Source organism: Sinocyclocheilus rhinocerous, unplaced genomic scaffold (genome assembly GCF_001515625.1).
Source record: "Sinocyclocheilus rhinocerous isolate Xijiao unplaced genomic scaffold, SAMN03320098_v1.1 scaffold3769, whole genome shotgun sequence".
Classification (NCBI taxonomy): Eukaryota; Metazoa; Chordata; class Actinopteri; order Cypriniformes; family Cyprinidae; genus Sinocyclocheilus; species Sinocyclocheilus rhinocerous.
This window is the reverse complement of record NW_015650353.1, coordinates 37,408-53,252: the sequence shown is the minus strand read 5'-3', so window position 1 is coordinate 53,252 and position 15,845 is coordinate 37,408. Positions and strand designations below refer to the sequence as shown.

Genomic DNA, 15,845 nt, shown 5'->3' with positions numbered 1-15,845 from the left:
ATATCACAGATCGCTTGGCGGAGAGTGAAACTGATGCGCTCAGTCAGAGAGTGTTCGGCGAGTGAAAATATATCTGAGCTAAACTTATACTTAGCCTCCAACTCACACACTGGCGAGTAAAATCTGAGAATTTATTAGCAATTGGCTAATATTAGACATCATTTAGTCGCCCAGAGTGAAGATTTAGTCGCATATGCGAGTGATTTACTCGCAATGTAGAGGGTTGTTTCATTCAGCCACTGCATCTATAAATCCAGCAGAACCAAACACTCGCTCCCTCATGAAAATAAACTATTTTAGAAAAATACACACCGTAATAGCTGAAGTTGGCCTTCCAGCTCGGGTTAATAGTGCTGTTTACGTACTGTGGCCTGTGTATGTGTGTGTTTTTGCTCTTTTCCACAGCAGCTCCTGAAGGGATTTGTCCCTCTAATCTGGCATGTTGAAGGAATGATTATTCTGAGCTAAAGCCCCTGAGAAACTCAAAGCCAGAGGCCGAGTTAACAACATCAACGGTGGGGGTGCAGTTAATATAAGACTGACAGTGAGGTGTGGTCATCAGATCGACAGCAGAAACTAAGAAAGCCATTAAACTGCAGCATCAATTATTAACTGATAGAATTACAGTAATAAATTCATGGTGGCTGTTTCTTGAGTGGTTTAGGACAGTGAAGGGATTGAGAATGTGCAGATGAACTTTCAATTTGGTCACTTTGAATTTATGGAGATGCATCGTTTTTTTCTTGTTTTTGACCCTGGACCACAAAACCAGCCTTAAGTAGCATGGGTATATTTGTAGCAATAGCCAACAATACATTTTATGGGTCAAAATTATCGATTTTTCTTTTATGCCAAAAATTTGGACAACTTTAAAGGCAATTTTCTCCATATTTAGATTTTTTTTGCACCCTCACATTCCAGATTTTCAAACAGTTGTATCTCGGCCAAATATTGTCCTATCATAACAAACCATACATCTATGGAAAGCTTTCAGATGATGTATAAATCTCAATTTCAAAAAATTGACCTTTAGGACTGGTTTTGTGGTCCAGAGTCACACTTGGTTGTTAATTATTATTAATTACTATTCATATTTGTTAATACAATTTTACTTTTACTTCTGCTAGTATTTTTTTTTCATATGCATCTTTTATGATTATTTTTTAAAATAATGTTTATGTAAAGTACAAGTGCTAAGCAAATGTGCTAGCCTATATAAATAAACTTGCCCTTGGAGTGCTATATGATAAAAATATGAATTTGTGCATTCAACACCATTTGGAAGTGGATCAAAAAAGTTAATCAAAGTTGTCCTAAGACAAGAACACATTTAGGTTTTAGGACAACTTTGATGATCCACTTCAAATGCTGACTAGTGTATATCAAAATACCATGATAGGCTACTAATATCACGGCACCATGTTGGCGCCACAGCATCTTTTGTAAGGGATACACGGGTCAAACGTTACTATTTGCTCTCACCTCCAGAGTTTTCCGAGTGTTTTACTGAGCTCGGCGTTATGCAGGTGCGGATATTGATCCGCCAGTTTCCTGCGCGCCGCCTGTGCCCACACCATGAACGCGTTCATCGGCCGCTTCACGTGCGGCTTGCTCTTGCTGCCCGAGTTCACACGCACAGGCATCGGCACGAGCGTCCAGTCGTAGCCATTAAGCACCTGACTGACCGCCTCGCGGATGCCGATGGGGAAGCGATCGTCGTCTTCCTCGGACTTCACCGACACCCCGGCGGAGTCGCCGGGCGCATCATCACCGACGCCCGGCATCTGAGACGCTTGACCAGGAAGAGGGGAGTCCGCCCCGCCGGGAGCACTGGACGAGTGACCGGGGGACATGGAGTGACCGTCGTCCGAGACACCGGGACTCATTTCCACCTCTGACATACTGTGCTCCTCCGCCGACATCGGACCTCTCGCTCTGCGGCCACAGGTGTCTGCGGTAAGTCTAGTTTTTCCCTCACAGAGCCTCTGCCTTTTTTATTCTTTTTATTCTTTTTTTATTAGTTTATTTTCTAAAAACTACTTTTTTCCCTCTCTAAAACAGTTGTTAATGTTTTTATTATTATTAAAGATGTAGGTCCTCCAGAGGAAATTCAACACGCTTATTTTTACACGATCTCCGTTCTTTCAGAATGAATCCATCCGCCGTCTTCCTCAGGATATAGATCTGCTGAAAAACCTGCAAAAATACATACAAAAGTTTTTTTTATTCATTATTATCATTGCTTGTCACGCTACCTTTACATGTTTTTGTAAAATAGGCTATATCTTCTCAATGTACCCTGATAGCACACGTAGCCTACATCACGGAGACATCCAATTGACGTCTGCATTTACATCTGCAAGACGTATTTTTTAGAGTGTTTCCTCATCTGCAATACGTCGTTTCCTATCAAAAAGAAACGTCTTGATGTCTTTAAGATGTTTATGATTTAGAATGTATGTAAAACTGAAATCTTACAGACGTCTGTTGGATGTGTGTACACAGCAGCTTTCCAGATCAAGCGATCTTTAACAGACATCTTGCAGACGTAAAGGCTACTATAGCCTATGGGTAATAATATGAATATGAAGTTGTAATGGGATATAACCGCACAACCTCTTTGCTGTTCATAACCCAAACGCCCCACGAACAAGATAAATCTGTTCAGGAAAAACTGCTACAAACACTGAGGCTTTGACTTTATTTAGAATTCGTCTTTTTTCCAGCAGTCATACGGTGGCGTCAGTTTGCCTCAGTATATGTGTGTTATTTTAGCTTCACTTCTGCTAACAAGCTACTGTCGAAGGTTTGGCGGTTTGTTCAAGCTCCCGGGAGAGAAAGTGCTGGAATAATACCGGCTTCATTCCGCCCCGCTGCTGGATAAACACGGAGCGGCGCTGCTTTGGGCAGCTGAATTACACAGTGTTTGTCGGTGAAAGCACAAGCGACGACTTATAACAAGCAGAAAAATACAGCGAGTCATGGAAATGTGTTTATGAAAACTCAAGCAAGCAGCGAAGTGAACATATGTGACCATTATGATAAATGATTTATTTTGCTTCTACAAGTCTGACTGAAGATCAATCAAAGAATCAGTTTTTCTGATTCTTTGCAAATCAGAAACACAAAAAAATAGCTGTTTTATATACGGCAAAAAAACTCCAGAGATGAGACTTGTCACGCAAAGTTGAACTTGAATTAGCTAGGCTACTGTTGTCAGAGTGGATCGAATCTCATCCGAACACAAGAACAACAAACCATCCGACACCAGTGTTAATTAAGATCAGACACAGGTGACTTCACTTCTGTGGTAACAGATTAATTTAATATTAATTCAATAATCACATTTGTCAGGCTCACGGGAATACAGACGTTTAAAATGATTTGTGTCTGATTGTGTGTTAAGTAGACGTTTCTTTGGGACAACAATAGCCTATAATGCACCTCATGAGACTTAATAATTTGTTTTTAGTCGGCTAACACAAGGTATCGGTCAATTTCTTTAAGTAATTGCGCTTTTGGGTTTGCTCTTTTTTTCCGTTCAACTCATTTCAGTAAAGCGACTGTTTGAGAGAACTTAGAAACTTTCTGTTCATTCGTTTTAACCACTCACAACTCTTTACTATAGCTCGTTTTTTATCCGCCACTGCTAACTTTATTTGTTCAAATTTGATTCACTTCATCTTTCGCTAGATTATTTAGGTTCACACAGTACAGTAGGGCGGATCATTACGCCTGGTTTGGCAATAATTTGCCCCTAATTCACTCATGCCAAAACACCACTCTCCTAAATGGAACAATAACCAGCCATTTAAACAAACGTGCTCAGATTTGAAAATAAATAAATAAATAGATTCAAACTTCCACTAATGAGACCAGTTTCAGTGTTTCAATCAGAATATCGGAACATGAAACTTTTTTCTTTTCTTTTCTTTTTCTTTTTTTTTCGTGAAAGGAATGTGACAGACTTCACATGTTATACAGATTTTGTACTTTTCGTTTTTCTCTGTTCATATTAGAAAATTACACCTGATGGCTATGTAGAGCAATTTGGACAGAAACAGTATTTGCTCGATAATGCGCGAGTAAAACGTTTTTCAAAGACTCGCTATACCAAATATATTGGCTAAATGGCCAATATATTGACTGAATTCTAAAAAGCTATTTAAAAGTTATTTATAATGGCTGCAACATCATACATGGATACAAATAGCCTATTTAAAATCAAAGTAGCCTATTTAAATTCGTCATTTAACGAGCTTTTTGCCAAATGATCCAAGTGTCAAATTGTTTCGTCAAACACTGATTATGCAACTTTTCCCATTAAGACAGATTAACCCAACACGTCTCTGATTTACACATTCACGCAAATCTCGAAATTTATACCTCGTGATACCAACTTAGTTTTAAAGAGTTTCGTGCTCAGAAAATTTGAGCGCTGCAGTATTTTACACTGTTAATCCAGAAAGAAAGAAAAATTAATTAGCCTACAATTAGGTCCTTGTTACCAAAAAAACCACAGCAGAGAAAACCAGAATTCACATTTATACAAGCAGATGTAGAGAAATAAGGTCAAAGCAGGGCATATGTATTGTTAACAATACTGATACTACAAATTTCTCCGTTTAGCGGTTTCTCGATACATTGCATTGCCGTATATTCCCACACAGAGTAAGTGATAGAGAGAGAGGTAATAATGTCAAGCGTCTTACTGCACTGAAGCAGGTCGCCCGCCCAGCGCGAGAGTCCGTCGGTTCAGCCCCCTCGCTCGCGCTCTGAATGCCTGCTCTGTGTCGCGCGCCGGGGCTTAAAGAGCCTCGTTGTGTGAGGAGCGAGAAAAAAAAATAAATTCGTGGAAAAAAATCTCTTAAAGGAGCAGCAGAGGCCTGTCGGGTCGCGTGCTGATTGGCTGCAGGATTTCGCCCTGAAGTTTCTCAGCGGAGGGCGGTGATTTCTGCTGCAAATCAACGACAGTAATATTTGGCCTCTTAGAGTGTAATCACACTTTTATTTGTGCCTTTAAACATTTTATAATTTTTTTTCTCTCACATATTTAGATCTTTGTATTGTTGATAACTGTCGGCTGTGAAAATTTGGCGTGAAGTTGTTTTATATTACAAATAGTTATATAGCCTATAGGCATATGCTGTCATTGTCATAACACTCTTAAAAATAAAAGCCTACAAAACCACCACTGGCTCTGCACCCATTTACCTAAATTCATTACTTCAGAGTTATGTGCCCTCTAGAAGCTTGCGTTCTGCAAGTGAACGGCGTATTATTGTGCCATCTCAAAGAGGCACAAAATCACTTTCTCTGACTTTTACATTAACTGTTCCCTCCTGGTGGAATGACCTGCCCAAATCAATACGAGCAGCGGAGTCCTTAACCATCTTCAAGAAACAACTAAAAACACATCTGTTCCACCTTTATTTGACCCTCTTACTCTAGCACTTTCTTATTCTATTTTAATTCTACTTTATCTATATTTATCTTCTTTTTTTCTTTTTTTCTTTATTTTTATTAACACTATAACACTAGCTTTCTATTTTTTCTATTCTATCTACTTGTTTTTCTTTGTGCGTGTGTGTGTATATGTATGTGTGTGTGTGTATAATATATATATATACACCTTGCTACGTGTACTGCGTTAGGCTAACCGAGACTTGTCATTTACACTTATATATTGTTGCTCTTTTGTTAGTTTTGACTGCTTTTATTGTCCTCATTTGTAAGTCGCTTTGGATAAAAGCGACTGCTAAATGACTAAATGTAAATGTAATAAAAATGTCCATTTCATTATGGGGTATTATTTTACTCCGATGGGTCTGAATACTTAGGACCATGTGATGTTTCAGTTTTTCTTTTTTAATAAATCTGCAAAGATGTCAACAATTCTGTGTTTTTCTGTCAATATGGGGTGCTGTGTGTACATTAATGAGGAAAAAAAATTAACTTAAATGATTTTAGCAAATGGCTGCAATATAACAAAGAGTGAAAAATTTAAGGGGGTCTGAATACTTTCCGTACCCACTGTATATATATATATATATATACACCTTGCTACATGTACTGCGTTAGGCTAACCGAGACTTGTCATTTGCACTTATATATTGTTGCTCTTTTGTTAGTTTTGACTGCTTTTATTGTCCTCATTTGTAAGTCGCTTTGGATAAAAGCGTCTGCTAAATGACTAAATGTAAATGTAAATTTAAAAATAAAGGTTCTCTATTGGCATCTTAGTTCAAGAAACTTTAACATTCATGGTGCTTTTAATATTGAAAAGGATTCTTTAGCTTAATAGAAAGTTCTTTAATGGTTCTTTTAAGAACTGTTCTTTGGGGAACCCATTTTTTCCCTATGACTGTCACTGTGAAAACACCTTTATTTTGAAGCGTGGGTTACTTTATTTTAAGGTGTCCTTGTTACAGTGTAATTATACATTTAAGTACTAAGTAATATTAATTAACTACATGTACTTACTATATGGTTAGGGTTAGTATTAGGTTTTGGCTTAGGGTTACTTGCATGTAATTATGCATAATTTAATGTTATTATAATAGTAAGAAGGCTACATGTAACGTGTGTGACAAGTACACCGTTAAATAAAGTGTTAACGAAGCGTGTAATAATCCAAATTCTATAGAATCTGTTTCATTTTAAAATCAGTCCTTATTCTTATTCAGGACAATTCCGATTTACACGCATTTTATTAGCAGATATTTCATTTCTGACGTACAAAAGTTTGCAATCAGAAATATACATTTGTTTTGTATTCCAACAGGCTACAAATCTGGGAATACGGAGATTTGAGTTGATGGAAAGAGAATAATTAATTGATAATTAAATAAACAATAAAAGGTCAGATTAAAATACACAAATAATTGGAAAATAAAAACAATCACAATAAAACAGTGAAAGAAAGATTAAATATTTTATTTGTTTATTATTTAATTTTATATGTCATATGACCACCAACCGGCAGACAACCGTGAATATGCAAATGTGTTGTCTATTTTTTTTTATTTTTTATATTAACCTATATTTGTTTTAGCTCCAAGTTGATCGGCTGACAATAAAGTTCTGGAATTGCTACAATGTAAGAATGCAAAGTTGTCAAATTAGCCGTTACGTTTGTTATGTTATAGCCTGATGCAGTTTTATGATTTTGTCGGACATTAGGCCTAAATGACTTTCACGGGTGGTCGTTGGTTTCTCATTAGGGTCACGGGGGTTTTCGGGTGTTCTTTCAACTGTTTCCGATCACACTGGCGCGTTGTTGGCCTGCTTGTGCCGCGGGGTGAACCAGAGGAGCCCTTCCACCCCGCCGAGCGCCATCGGACCTGTCAGCAGCTCCGGCAGCGCGACTCTGCGCACCTGCTGTGCGCAATAGCGTCTTCTTTCTCACTCGAGCGCGTGCGGAATAGCCTGTCTGTGAGTGTAAATTCATCTTGGCTATTAAGCATAATAGGTTGCGACTTATTAGCTGATTTTAAAGCTTATTTTTATACGCGGGACAGTGCGCGCCCATGCAGGCCTGCAGTCGTGACCCGCGTTTGCGCGCTTAGCGCTGGAATGAACTCCTGCAGCATCGTGTCGTGCTACGTGTTAGTGTCATAATTGCATCACATAAACACACAGAGAGCGCATTTAACGCGTTTAAACAGAAAATACAGAAAGACGAGAAGAGACGGGCCAAACGCACACAAACACGCGCGCTGTTCTGGTCAACAATAACCTCTTGTATTTCCATCTCGCGACGCCCCCCCTCCACCCAAGCCAAAAATCATTGCCTTTTTCATTATCCATGAATGTTGACTCTGATAAGGGGATCCTGACCATGAGAGCATCTCTCTGTCTCGGTCTCCGGAGCTCTTTGCGTCCTTTGTTTTATCTCAGGTGAATTGTAATCATGTGATCAAACGAACACCCCCCTTCCATTACCCTCTTAAATGAAAAAATGAGGAACAAAAAGCAGTTCTGTGTATATAAAAAAAGAAAAGAAAAGAGAAAAGACGCGCGTCTCCCTTTAGAGCGTCTTTTTCTCCGTGTCGCTTCAAACGTACACATATAGAGGAAAAGCGCCGCGTCTCTGTCTCTCAGCGGTATGGATGTACGCGGATCTGAGGCCTGCTGCACGCTTTGATGTGAGTTTCTCCCGGTTGCTCTTAGGGAAGTTGGGAAAGGCGCGGAGAAAGCGGCGTTTGTAGGAATATGACTGCCCGCGTCACTTTGTCTGCAAGCATTTGAAACATAAAGTGCAGACCTGGAGATGAACATTTGTAGAGGATCATCATGCAGTTGTTTTGTGTGTGTTGAATTGATGTGTAGCTGTTAAACTCAGTTGCTTTGGCTATTTGTCTTCCTGTAGCTTCTTGCAGTGAGTTGTTACTTTTGATGATCGGGATCTGTGTTTTCTTTTATGGGGCGTTTGTTGTGCCTTGACATTTTTAAGCATTGAGAATTTGTATAATTTAGGCTGATGTCGATTGTTTATTTTTTAATTGTGTTTACATTTTCATAAATTATTTGACATCTGTTCTTTGCAACGATTTCGTTTTTTTTTTAATAATTTAAGACTGTTTTAAATAAGACACAAATCTTATAACAATGATAATAATGATACGAATAATAATAATAAATTAATTAATTGTAATAGTTCAGAAATTGTTATTATTCTTTGCATTCTTTAATTAATTTTAGTTTAAATAAGTTAATCCTGCAGGTGCGTGAGATGTTCGTCGTTACCTGAACTAATTAATAAATAATTAACACTCGCCTTTGCTTTTCTTGCATTTGAAATCTTTGAAATCTTTTTTGAAAACTTACAGCAAAATATTGACAAAATGATTTTCATCTAATAACATGTAGATTAGAATGATCCTGTTTGTATTTCCATTGCAAAATTTTCTTAAAGATCGAATAATAATAACAATAGTTAAAAACTATTATTTTCATATAAACTAGCTTAGTTATTATTATTATTTCGTCGTTCTTGTTTTGAAATGATTGTTGTATCTGCGTAGTGTTCTTTTTCTGAACGACCTTCAGTGACGCGTTTAAATGCGTTAAAATAAAGTCGAAGTGAATTTGTTTCCTGTCAAGTTCAATCTTTTTTTTAAACATTTTATAAAACTTAAAATAAGTGTAATTTTGAAGCAGGATATTGTCGAAAATTCTCGCTTGATTATTATTAACGCGACCGTTACATACATTAATGTTATTTAATCACGAGTTTTATTATTAATTCGTCACACACACACACACACACACACCTGATCACATTCGCTCTGCATGTGTGCCAGTTTCTGGCCCGACGGGAAGTGGAGCGAGCAAAAGATGCGAGTGGGCGGAGTTTTTATCATTTTTCCTCTGAGAACGAAAGGTTTTGCCCTTTTGTCCGCTTTAGTAATGACGGATGAGGAATTCCTGTGTGAGGCAGGAAAGGTCAGACACTGCTGGAATGATCTCATGCGTCCAGGGTTTGTGCTTCTCGTGTTGTTTTCCTCAGTAAACGAGGTGGAACTGGTGAAAATCCCAGCGGAGTTGAGTTCCTGTGGGTGGAGCCTCGGCTTCACCTGCACGAGAACGTCTCGGCCCAGCGAGACTCACCTGTGTGATACTTTACTCTCTGAGAAACGAATCTGGCACAAAAACACACGTTTACTGAACACTTTTACTTCATCTTTGATATTAGCTCAATTTCAGAGACTTTCAGAGGTTATTTCTATGCTGGAATGTGTACCTGGTCAGTACAGGCTTTATTAAAAATCATTGGTAACACTTCATTTTAACAACCAATTCTCACTTTTAACTATATCAATAGTATGTTGTCTGTTCATTAGGCGCAATTAATGCCTTGTTCTGTATGACCATATTTCAGATACCTTAATCCACTCGATACCTAAACTTAACAACTACCTAACTAACTATTAATAAGCAGCAAATTATTAGTTTACTGAGGCAATAGTAGTAGTTAATAATTACTTAATAGTAAGAATTGGACCTTAAAATAAAGTGTGAACGACATTTTTAATATATATTTTACTTTATGTTGTTTTCATTTCATATATATATATATACGAAAATATATCTGTAGTATGTATAAAACATTTATTTCTTTGTTTCTTTGTTTGCTTATATGGCAGGCTTTAAATTAAGATTAAAAATCAGATGTTTTAAAATTCATTTTTCTTTTGACAAACAGCAGTAAAGAGGAATATATATGTATTTATTTATTTATTTCAGGCTTAATTTAAAAAAAAAACATGTTTTAAAATTATTTTTTCTTTTTACAAACAACTGTAAAGGAATATATAGGGTTTTATTTATTTATTTATTTAGCAGGCTTAATTAAAAATCACATGTTTTTAAATTAATTTTTGTTTTGACAAACAGCTGCAAAGAGGAATATATATATATATATATATATATATATATAGGATTTATTTGTTTGTCTGTTTGTTTATTGCAGGCTTAATTAAAAATCAGATGTTTTAAAGTTATTTTTTCTTCTGACAAACATAGGTTTGTTTTATTGTAAAGAGGAATATATAGGTTTTATTTATTTATTTATGTTTTACTAGGCTGTAGTGATTGAATGTGTGACTGAATTCTGATTGAATGCTGGTGATGGATTTTTTTCAAATACGCTGTTTTTTTTTACATTTATATTCTATATTTCTCTAATTCATTATAATCAAAGTGTCTCTATAGGTGTTTGTGAATCCGCACCTGTGCTCAGATCCTCCAGGTGTGGAAATACTGTTAGAAAGAGCTGTAGTGTTTGTGAGAGACAGACAGGTGTGCAGTGAGACAGGTGTGTAGATCAGCACTCTGTTGCTCGTTCGCTCATCACACTCATCTGTGAAATACAGTCAGTGTAGGAATTTACATTTACATGTATTCAGATGCATTGACCCATGAATAGAATACATACTGTATGTTTAGATGTTATCTTGACTGTAACATTTGAAGCATGCATTTCTGTGAAGCTCCATTGATACTGTAAGTATTGTGAAAAGCGCTGTACAAATCAGCATGAATGGAAATACATACACTAACTTTAATTCATCATTTGAGCTGTTTTGTGCTGGAACAGGAAGATTTTCTGTCTCTTTTCCCTCGTCAATCCCTCCATTCTGTACATTCTCCCACTCTCTGCTGAATATTAATGATTAAAGCTCATTAACATGTCATCATCTTCAGAGGGTTAATAAAGTCTGGGGGTCCGTGACCCCTGCTGACCCTCTCTCTCTCTATCTCTCTCTCTCTCCACCCATCTTTTAATAAATCGATGCAGCTGCGTAACGCTTAAATGGGTCCCCGTCTCTGGGATGAATCCTGCTTTTGTGTCGTCTCTCTTTCTGCTGGTGGACGGGTGGCAGTGGTGTGGTGGGGGGCAAAATCTTGGACAGGATTCCTCTGCAGCTGGGGAAGAATGGATGGAGAGAGAGAGCATGAATGCTCCATTGTGTGCTCACTTCATATCTGCACCGACTGCCTCCGCCAAGAGTCCAGTTACCCCAATTGTGTTGGAGAAACATCTAAAGGAAGCTGATATGGGGTTTCAGAGGGTTTAATGGGGGTTTGGGGTGGAGGAGGGCGAGAGAGAGGGAATTGGTTACCTGGTTTTCAGGTATGCGTAAATCCTTCTCCAGCAATATCCCAGCTAACAGAGAACGTTCTTAAAACGTTCTCTCAAAGTTATCAACAAATGTTCTTCAAGTAACATTAAAGGAATTCTCCCCTGAGTTACGTCTTCCGCCATTTTAGAGTATCACAACACGTACGCACGCTTTCCCCTAAGCATAAACAGCGCTGATTACGCAGATTACGTTCATGCGCGCGCTTTCTCCCCCGAACGTAAAAAACACTGATTACGTCGATTACGCTCTTGGGTACTCTCCAAAATGGTGGAAGACATAACACGGGGGAGAAGAATTGTTAAATAAATTGTTATTTTTTGTCTTCTTTGAGCTCAAAAAGTATTCTCGTAGCTTCGCAAAACTGAAGTTGAGCCACTGATGTCACATGGACTGTTTTACCGATGTCCTTACTGCGTTTCTGGACCTGAGAACATTACAGCATTACAGAACATTACATTACAGAATTTTCATTTTTGGGTGAACTAACCCTTTAATCAAACAGTCATTCAAAGTTATCTGGTCTTTAATAAAGTTCTCTCAATGTTTTGAACAAACGTTCCTCCAGTAGCGTTAACAGAACATTCGTTCAGAGTTGTCTGGACTTTAATGTTAGCACAAAAACAGTATTTGTACATCATTCATGGAACATTTTTTCCTGAAAAGTTTTAGTTTAGCATTTTTTTTAAATGTTACTACTTGTTACGGAATGTTCAGAGAACATTTAAAAGTAACATTCCTATAGCGTTTGCAAAATGGTAAAATGGAACATTCTCTTAACATTAGTGTAACCAATTAAAAATACAGTTATGTCAATAGAATGTTGTTTTCAAAGTAGTTTTAAATAATGTTTTTAAACAACACAAAAACATTATTTATAATGGAACATTATTTAAATCTGAAACATTTTAGTTCCACTTGTTCTGGAATATTCAGAGAGCATTGTAAAGTAACATTGCTTTAATGTTATTAAAATTATAAAATGGAATGTCCAAGAAAAGAATGCATTTAAAAAAAACTTAGCATTTTGAATGTTCAAAATGTTAATATAACATTCATTTAAGGTTATCTACACTCTTAAGAAAAATGGTTCTAAACAGTACCAGAAAAGGGTTCTTCGGCTTGTAACAATAGCAGAACCCTTTTTAGTTCTAAATAGAACCTTTTTTATAGGGTTCCATATAGAATCATGCTTTGAAAATGCTATATAGGACCTTATTGGTGTTATAAATAACCTTTTTAATGATAGTTTTTCATTAATATTAGTATGTTCATATCATTAAAGGGATAGTTCACCCAAAAATGAAAATTCTGTCATACAAATAGATGTGATGAAGACCAAGTTTCAGTGAAACAATCACAATCTAATCAATATGATGTCTTTAAGTCCATCATTTTGGTGTGATTAAGTAGCGATTTTTCTCTGCCGATGATGAGGTTGTAGGATGTGATACATCTGAAATACACAATTGAGTTATAGAGTTATAGTGTGTCCATGTGTTTCTGTAAAATTATGTTTATGAAGGCCAATAGCAAAAATGGACAGTATGTGAGCCCTTCACAATCTTAAAAAGAAAAAAAAGTGATATAAAGTCATGGGATAGTTTTAATATTTTTTGTGACTGAGTATGTTTATACATAAACCCAAGTAATAATTAAAAAAAGCTAACAATATGAATTATAAATGAATTGTCTCTTTTACTTACTTAGTGGAGAAGAGGAGAGAAGTTTCCACAGCTTAGCAGAGCTGCACACACTTATATGTGACAAAAACTAAAAAAAGAGATAAGAACATGTTTGTTTAGAAACCAGTTACTTTTTTAAAGTTAAATTTGTATTTCAATTGAATGCTATGGTTCTAAATAAAACCATTACTGCATGTAAAGAACCTTTAAAGAACCATCTTTTTTTAGAGTGTAGTATTTATTAATGTCCTCAAAACGTTAGAACAAAAAAAAACATACTTAAAAGATTTAAAAACTGGAAGTTTAGAACATTCGAAATGTTTTGCCATGGTTTTCTTATGAAAAAAAAAACATTCTTCCAGTAACATAAATAGAATGTTTATTCAAAGTTATCTGGTGTCTAATATCGTTCTCAGAATGTTAGCACAAAAACATAATTTGTTTATCGTTGATAGAACGTTTTAGTTTGACGTTTATCTAACATTTTTTGAACTTTCAAAGAACATTCAAAAGTATCATTCCTATGTTTTCAAAATGGCAAAATGGAATGTTCCCTTAGTGCTCAATTAACCAAGAAACAACTTTTTAAAAACATTTTAAATATTGGACGTTTTGAACGTTCAGAGAACATTCAGAAATAATGTTTTCATAACTTAATGGGAACGTTAGTAAAACATTCTTAGAATATTTTTAACAGAATTGGTTGCCAGGTTTTCAGGTGTGTAAATCCTTCTCAAGCAATATCCCAGATAACAGGGAATGTTCTTTAAACTGCATGTTTTGAACACTCAGGGAACTTTCAGGAATAATGCTAATGAGTATGTTAGCAAAATGTTATTAGAACACGTTGTTTGCTGAGATGCTCCTACAAGTGTGCTCACCAGAGAAACAACCCAAAAGGATGTATGTGTATATGGCAGATGCATTTAAATGCAGATGAGCTGTATTTATTCCATATTAACTAAGAAAATATGTCATTGTTCTGTGTAAGCCACTGTGCAACAGTGAGCATTACTGCACACTATTACTGGAGTATGCAACATTATTGTCACATGACCTCTTTATGTGTCATGTGAGTGATATTATCTTGGTGAAAATAAATCAGGTTATTTTGCTTTTTTTAATTGAATTTGGAGTAAAAGTGCTTAAATTGCAACATGGAATAATTAACTAATTTGCTGGATCGGAAGGGAGATTTTGAAAATTACAGCTGGTGTTTCTGCCAGTTTATTCACACTGGAAATGCAACATCAGCTCAAGTGTGCACTGTTTGTGACAGGCACATGCTAGATACTCCAGAAATAAGAAGAGTAGTTTGTTAGTGGCCAAATGTAATATAGCATTATTTTTACATTGTTTAGATTGTGTAATTTAGACAGATTCCTCTCAGAGCAGAAATTGTGCTTTTAAAGAGCTCAAGGCCTAAAATTTTACCCTGCACAACTGAGCTCCACTTACAATGTTAAGCCTCGTACATACCGGGACGATTATCGCGCGCGCTTATCGCCTACGTTTTTCGACGCGTCTTTTGTGTTCATACCCAAGTGATTTTCGCTGGCGATGAGCCGAGTGAACGTGCAAATTCACTCCCTGACATTAGATGGTGCTTAATGAAAAACAGAAATACCCCGGTACACATCGAATCCTATTTGATCTGCAATTCCTCTCCATAACAACTCCCTCTTATCGAGATTTTTGTAGTCGCTGTCGCGTTTGTCATAAAGCCCTTTGTGTTCAGACACCAGTGAGACCAGCAGCTCTACATTCATCTTGCCTCGATGCATCTTCTTGGTCTACTTACTTCCTCTTTGTCGTTAGGTATCAATGTGTGCTCGGCAAGACCGTTTTGTGCTTGAGCGCCACCAAGTCGTGCGCCTTGCGTTAAACGTCGGCGATAATCGCGCGCGATATTCGTCCAGGTGTGAACAAGCCTTTAGTCAGGGTTTTTTGATGGTCATAATTTAGTTTTTCATGATTGTTTCCAGCCTCTTTCTGACCCTATACAAGCTGTTTTTTCCTTCTGCACTTTTAAAGGGGTCATATGATGTTGCTAAACAGAACATTATTTTGTGTATTTGGTGTAATGAAATGTGTTTATGCGGTTTAAGGTTTAAGGTTAAGGACATTATTGTCCACATAATGTACATTATTGCTTCTCCTCTATGGCCCGCCTTTCTGAAACGCGTCGATTTTTACAAAGCTCATCGTTCTGAAAAGCGAGGCGTACGCTGATTGGCCAGCTATCCAGTGAGTTGTGATTGGCCGAATACCTCAAGCATGTGACGGAAATGTTACGCCCCTCACCATACTGTGATGCCCTGTCCGGCCTGAGCGACGAGACACAAACATTAAAACCCATTGTAAACGAGGCATTTGTTGCATCCAGTGGGGACATAATTACTGGTTATAATGACTTATACTGTCTTTTTACGCGTTGCGTTGCATCGAGCCGCGTAAACATAAAACCATGTCTGAATTTGTGATCGGAGAAATGACAAACAACAAGTGCTACTCT

General features: G+C 37.0%; 1 protein-coding gene and 1 long non-coding RNA gene across 3 annotated transcripts in view; one reads left to right on the top strand and one right to left on the bottom strand.

Moving 5' to 3' along the window:
- Positions 1-4,786, bottom strand: part of LOC107711804 (transcription factor Sox-10-like) — a 10,440-nt gene extending 5,654 nt beyond the window's left edge. Inside the window, exons 1-2 of the mRNA XM_016516854.1 lie at positions 4,713-4,786; positions 1,483-2,196 (exon numbers count right to left, since the gene is read on the bottom strand). Coding sequence (XP_016372340.1) covers positions 1,483-1,922 — 440 coding nt within the window. The 5' untranslated portion in view covers positions 1,923-2,196; positions 4,713-4,786. The remainder of the gene's footprint in view (positions 1-1,482; positions 2,197-4,712) is intronic.
- A 3,270-nt stretch (positions 4,787-8,056) lies between these two features.
- The window catches only part of LOC107711803 (uncharacterized), a 30,666-nt gene continuing 22,877 nt past the window's right edge, over positions 8,057-15,845 (top strand). For both annotated transcript variants that reach the window (XR_001636740.1, XR_001636739.1), the window contains exon 1: positions 8,057-8,147. This is a non-coding gene — a long non-coding RNA (uncharacterized LOC107711803). The remainder of the gene's footprint in view (positions 8,148-15,845) is intronic.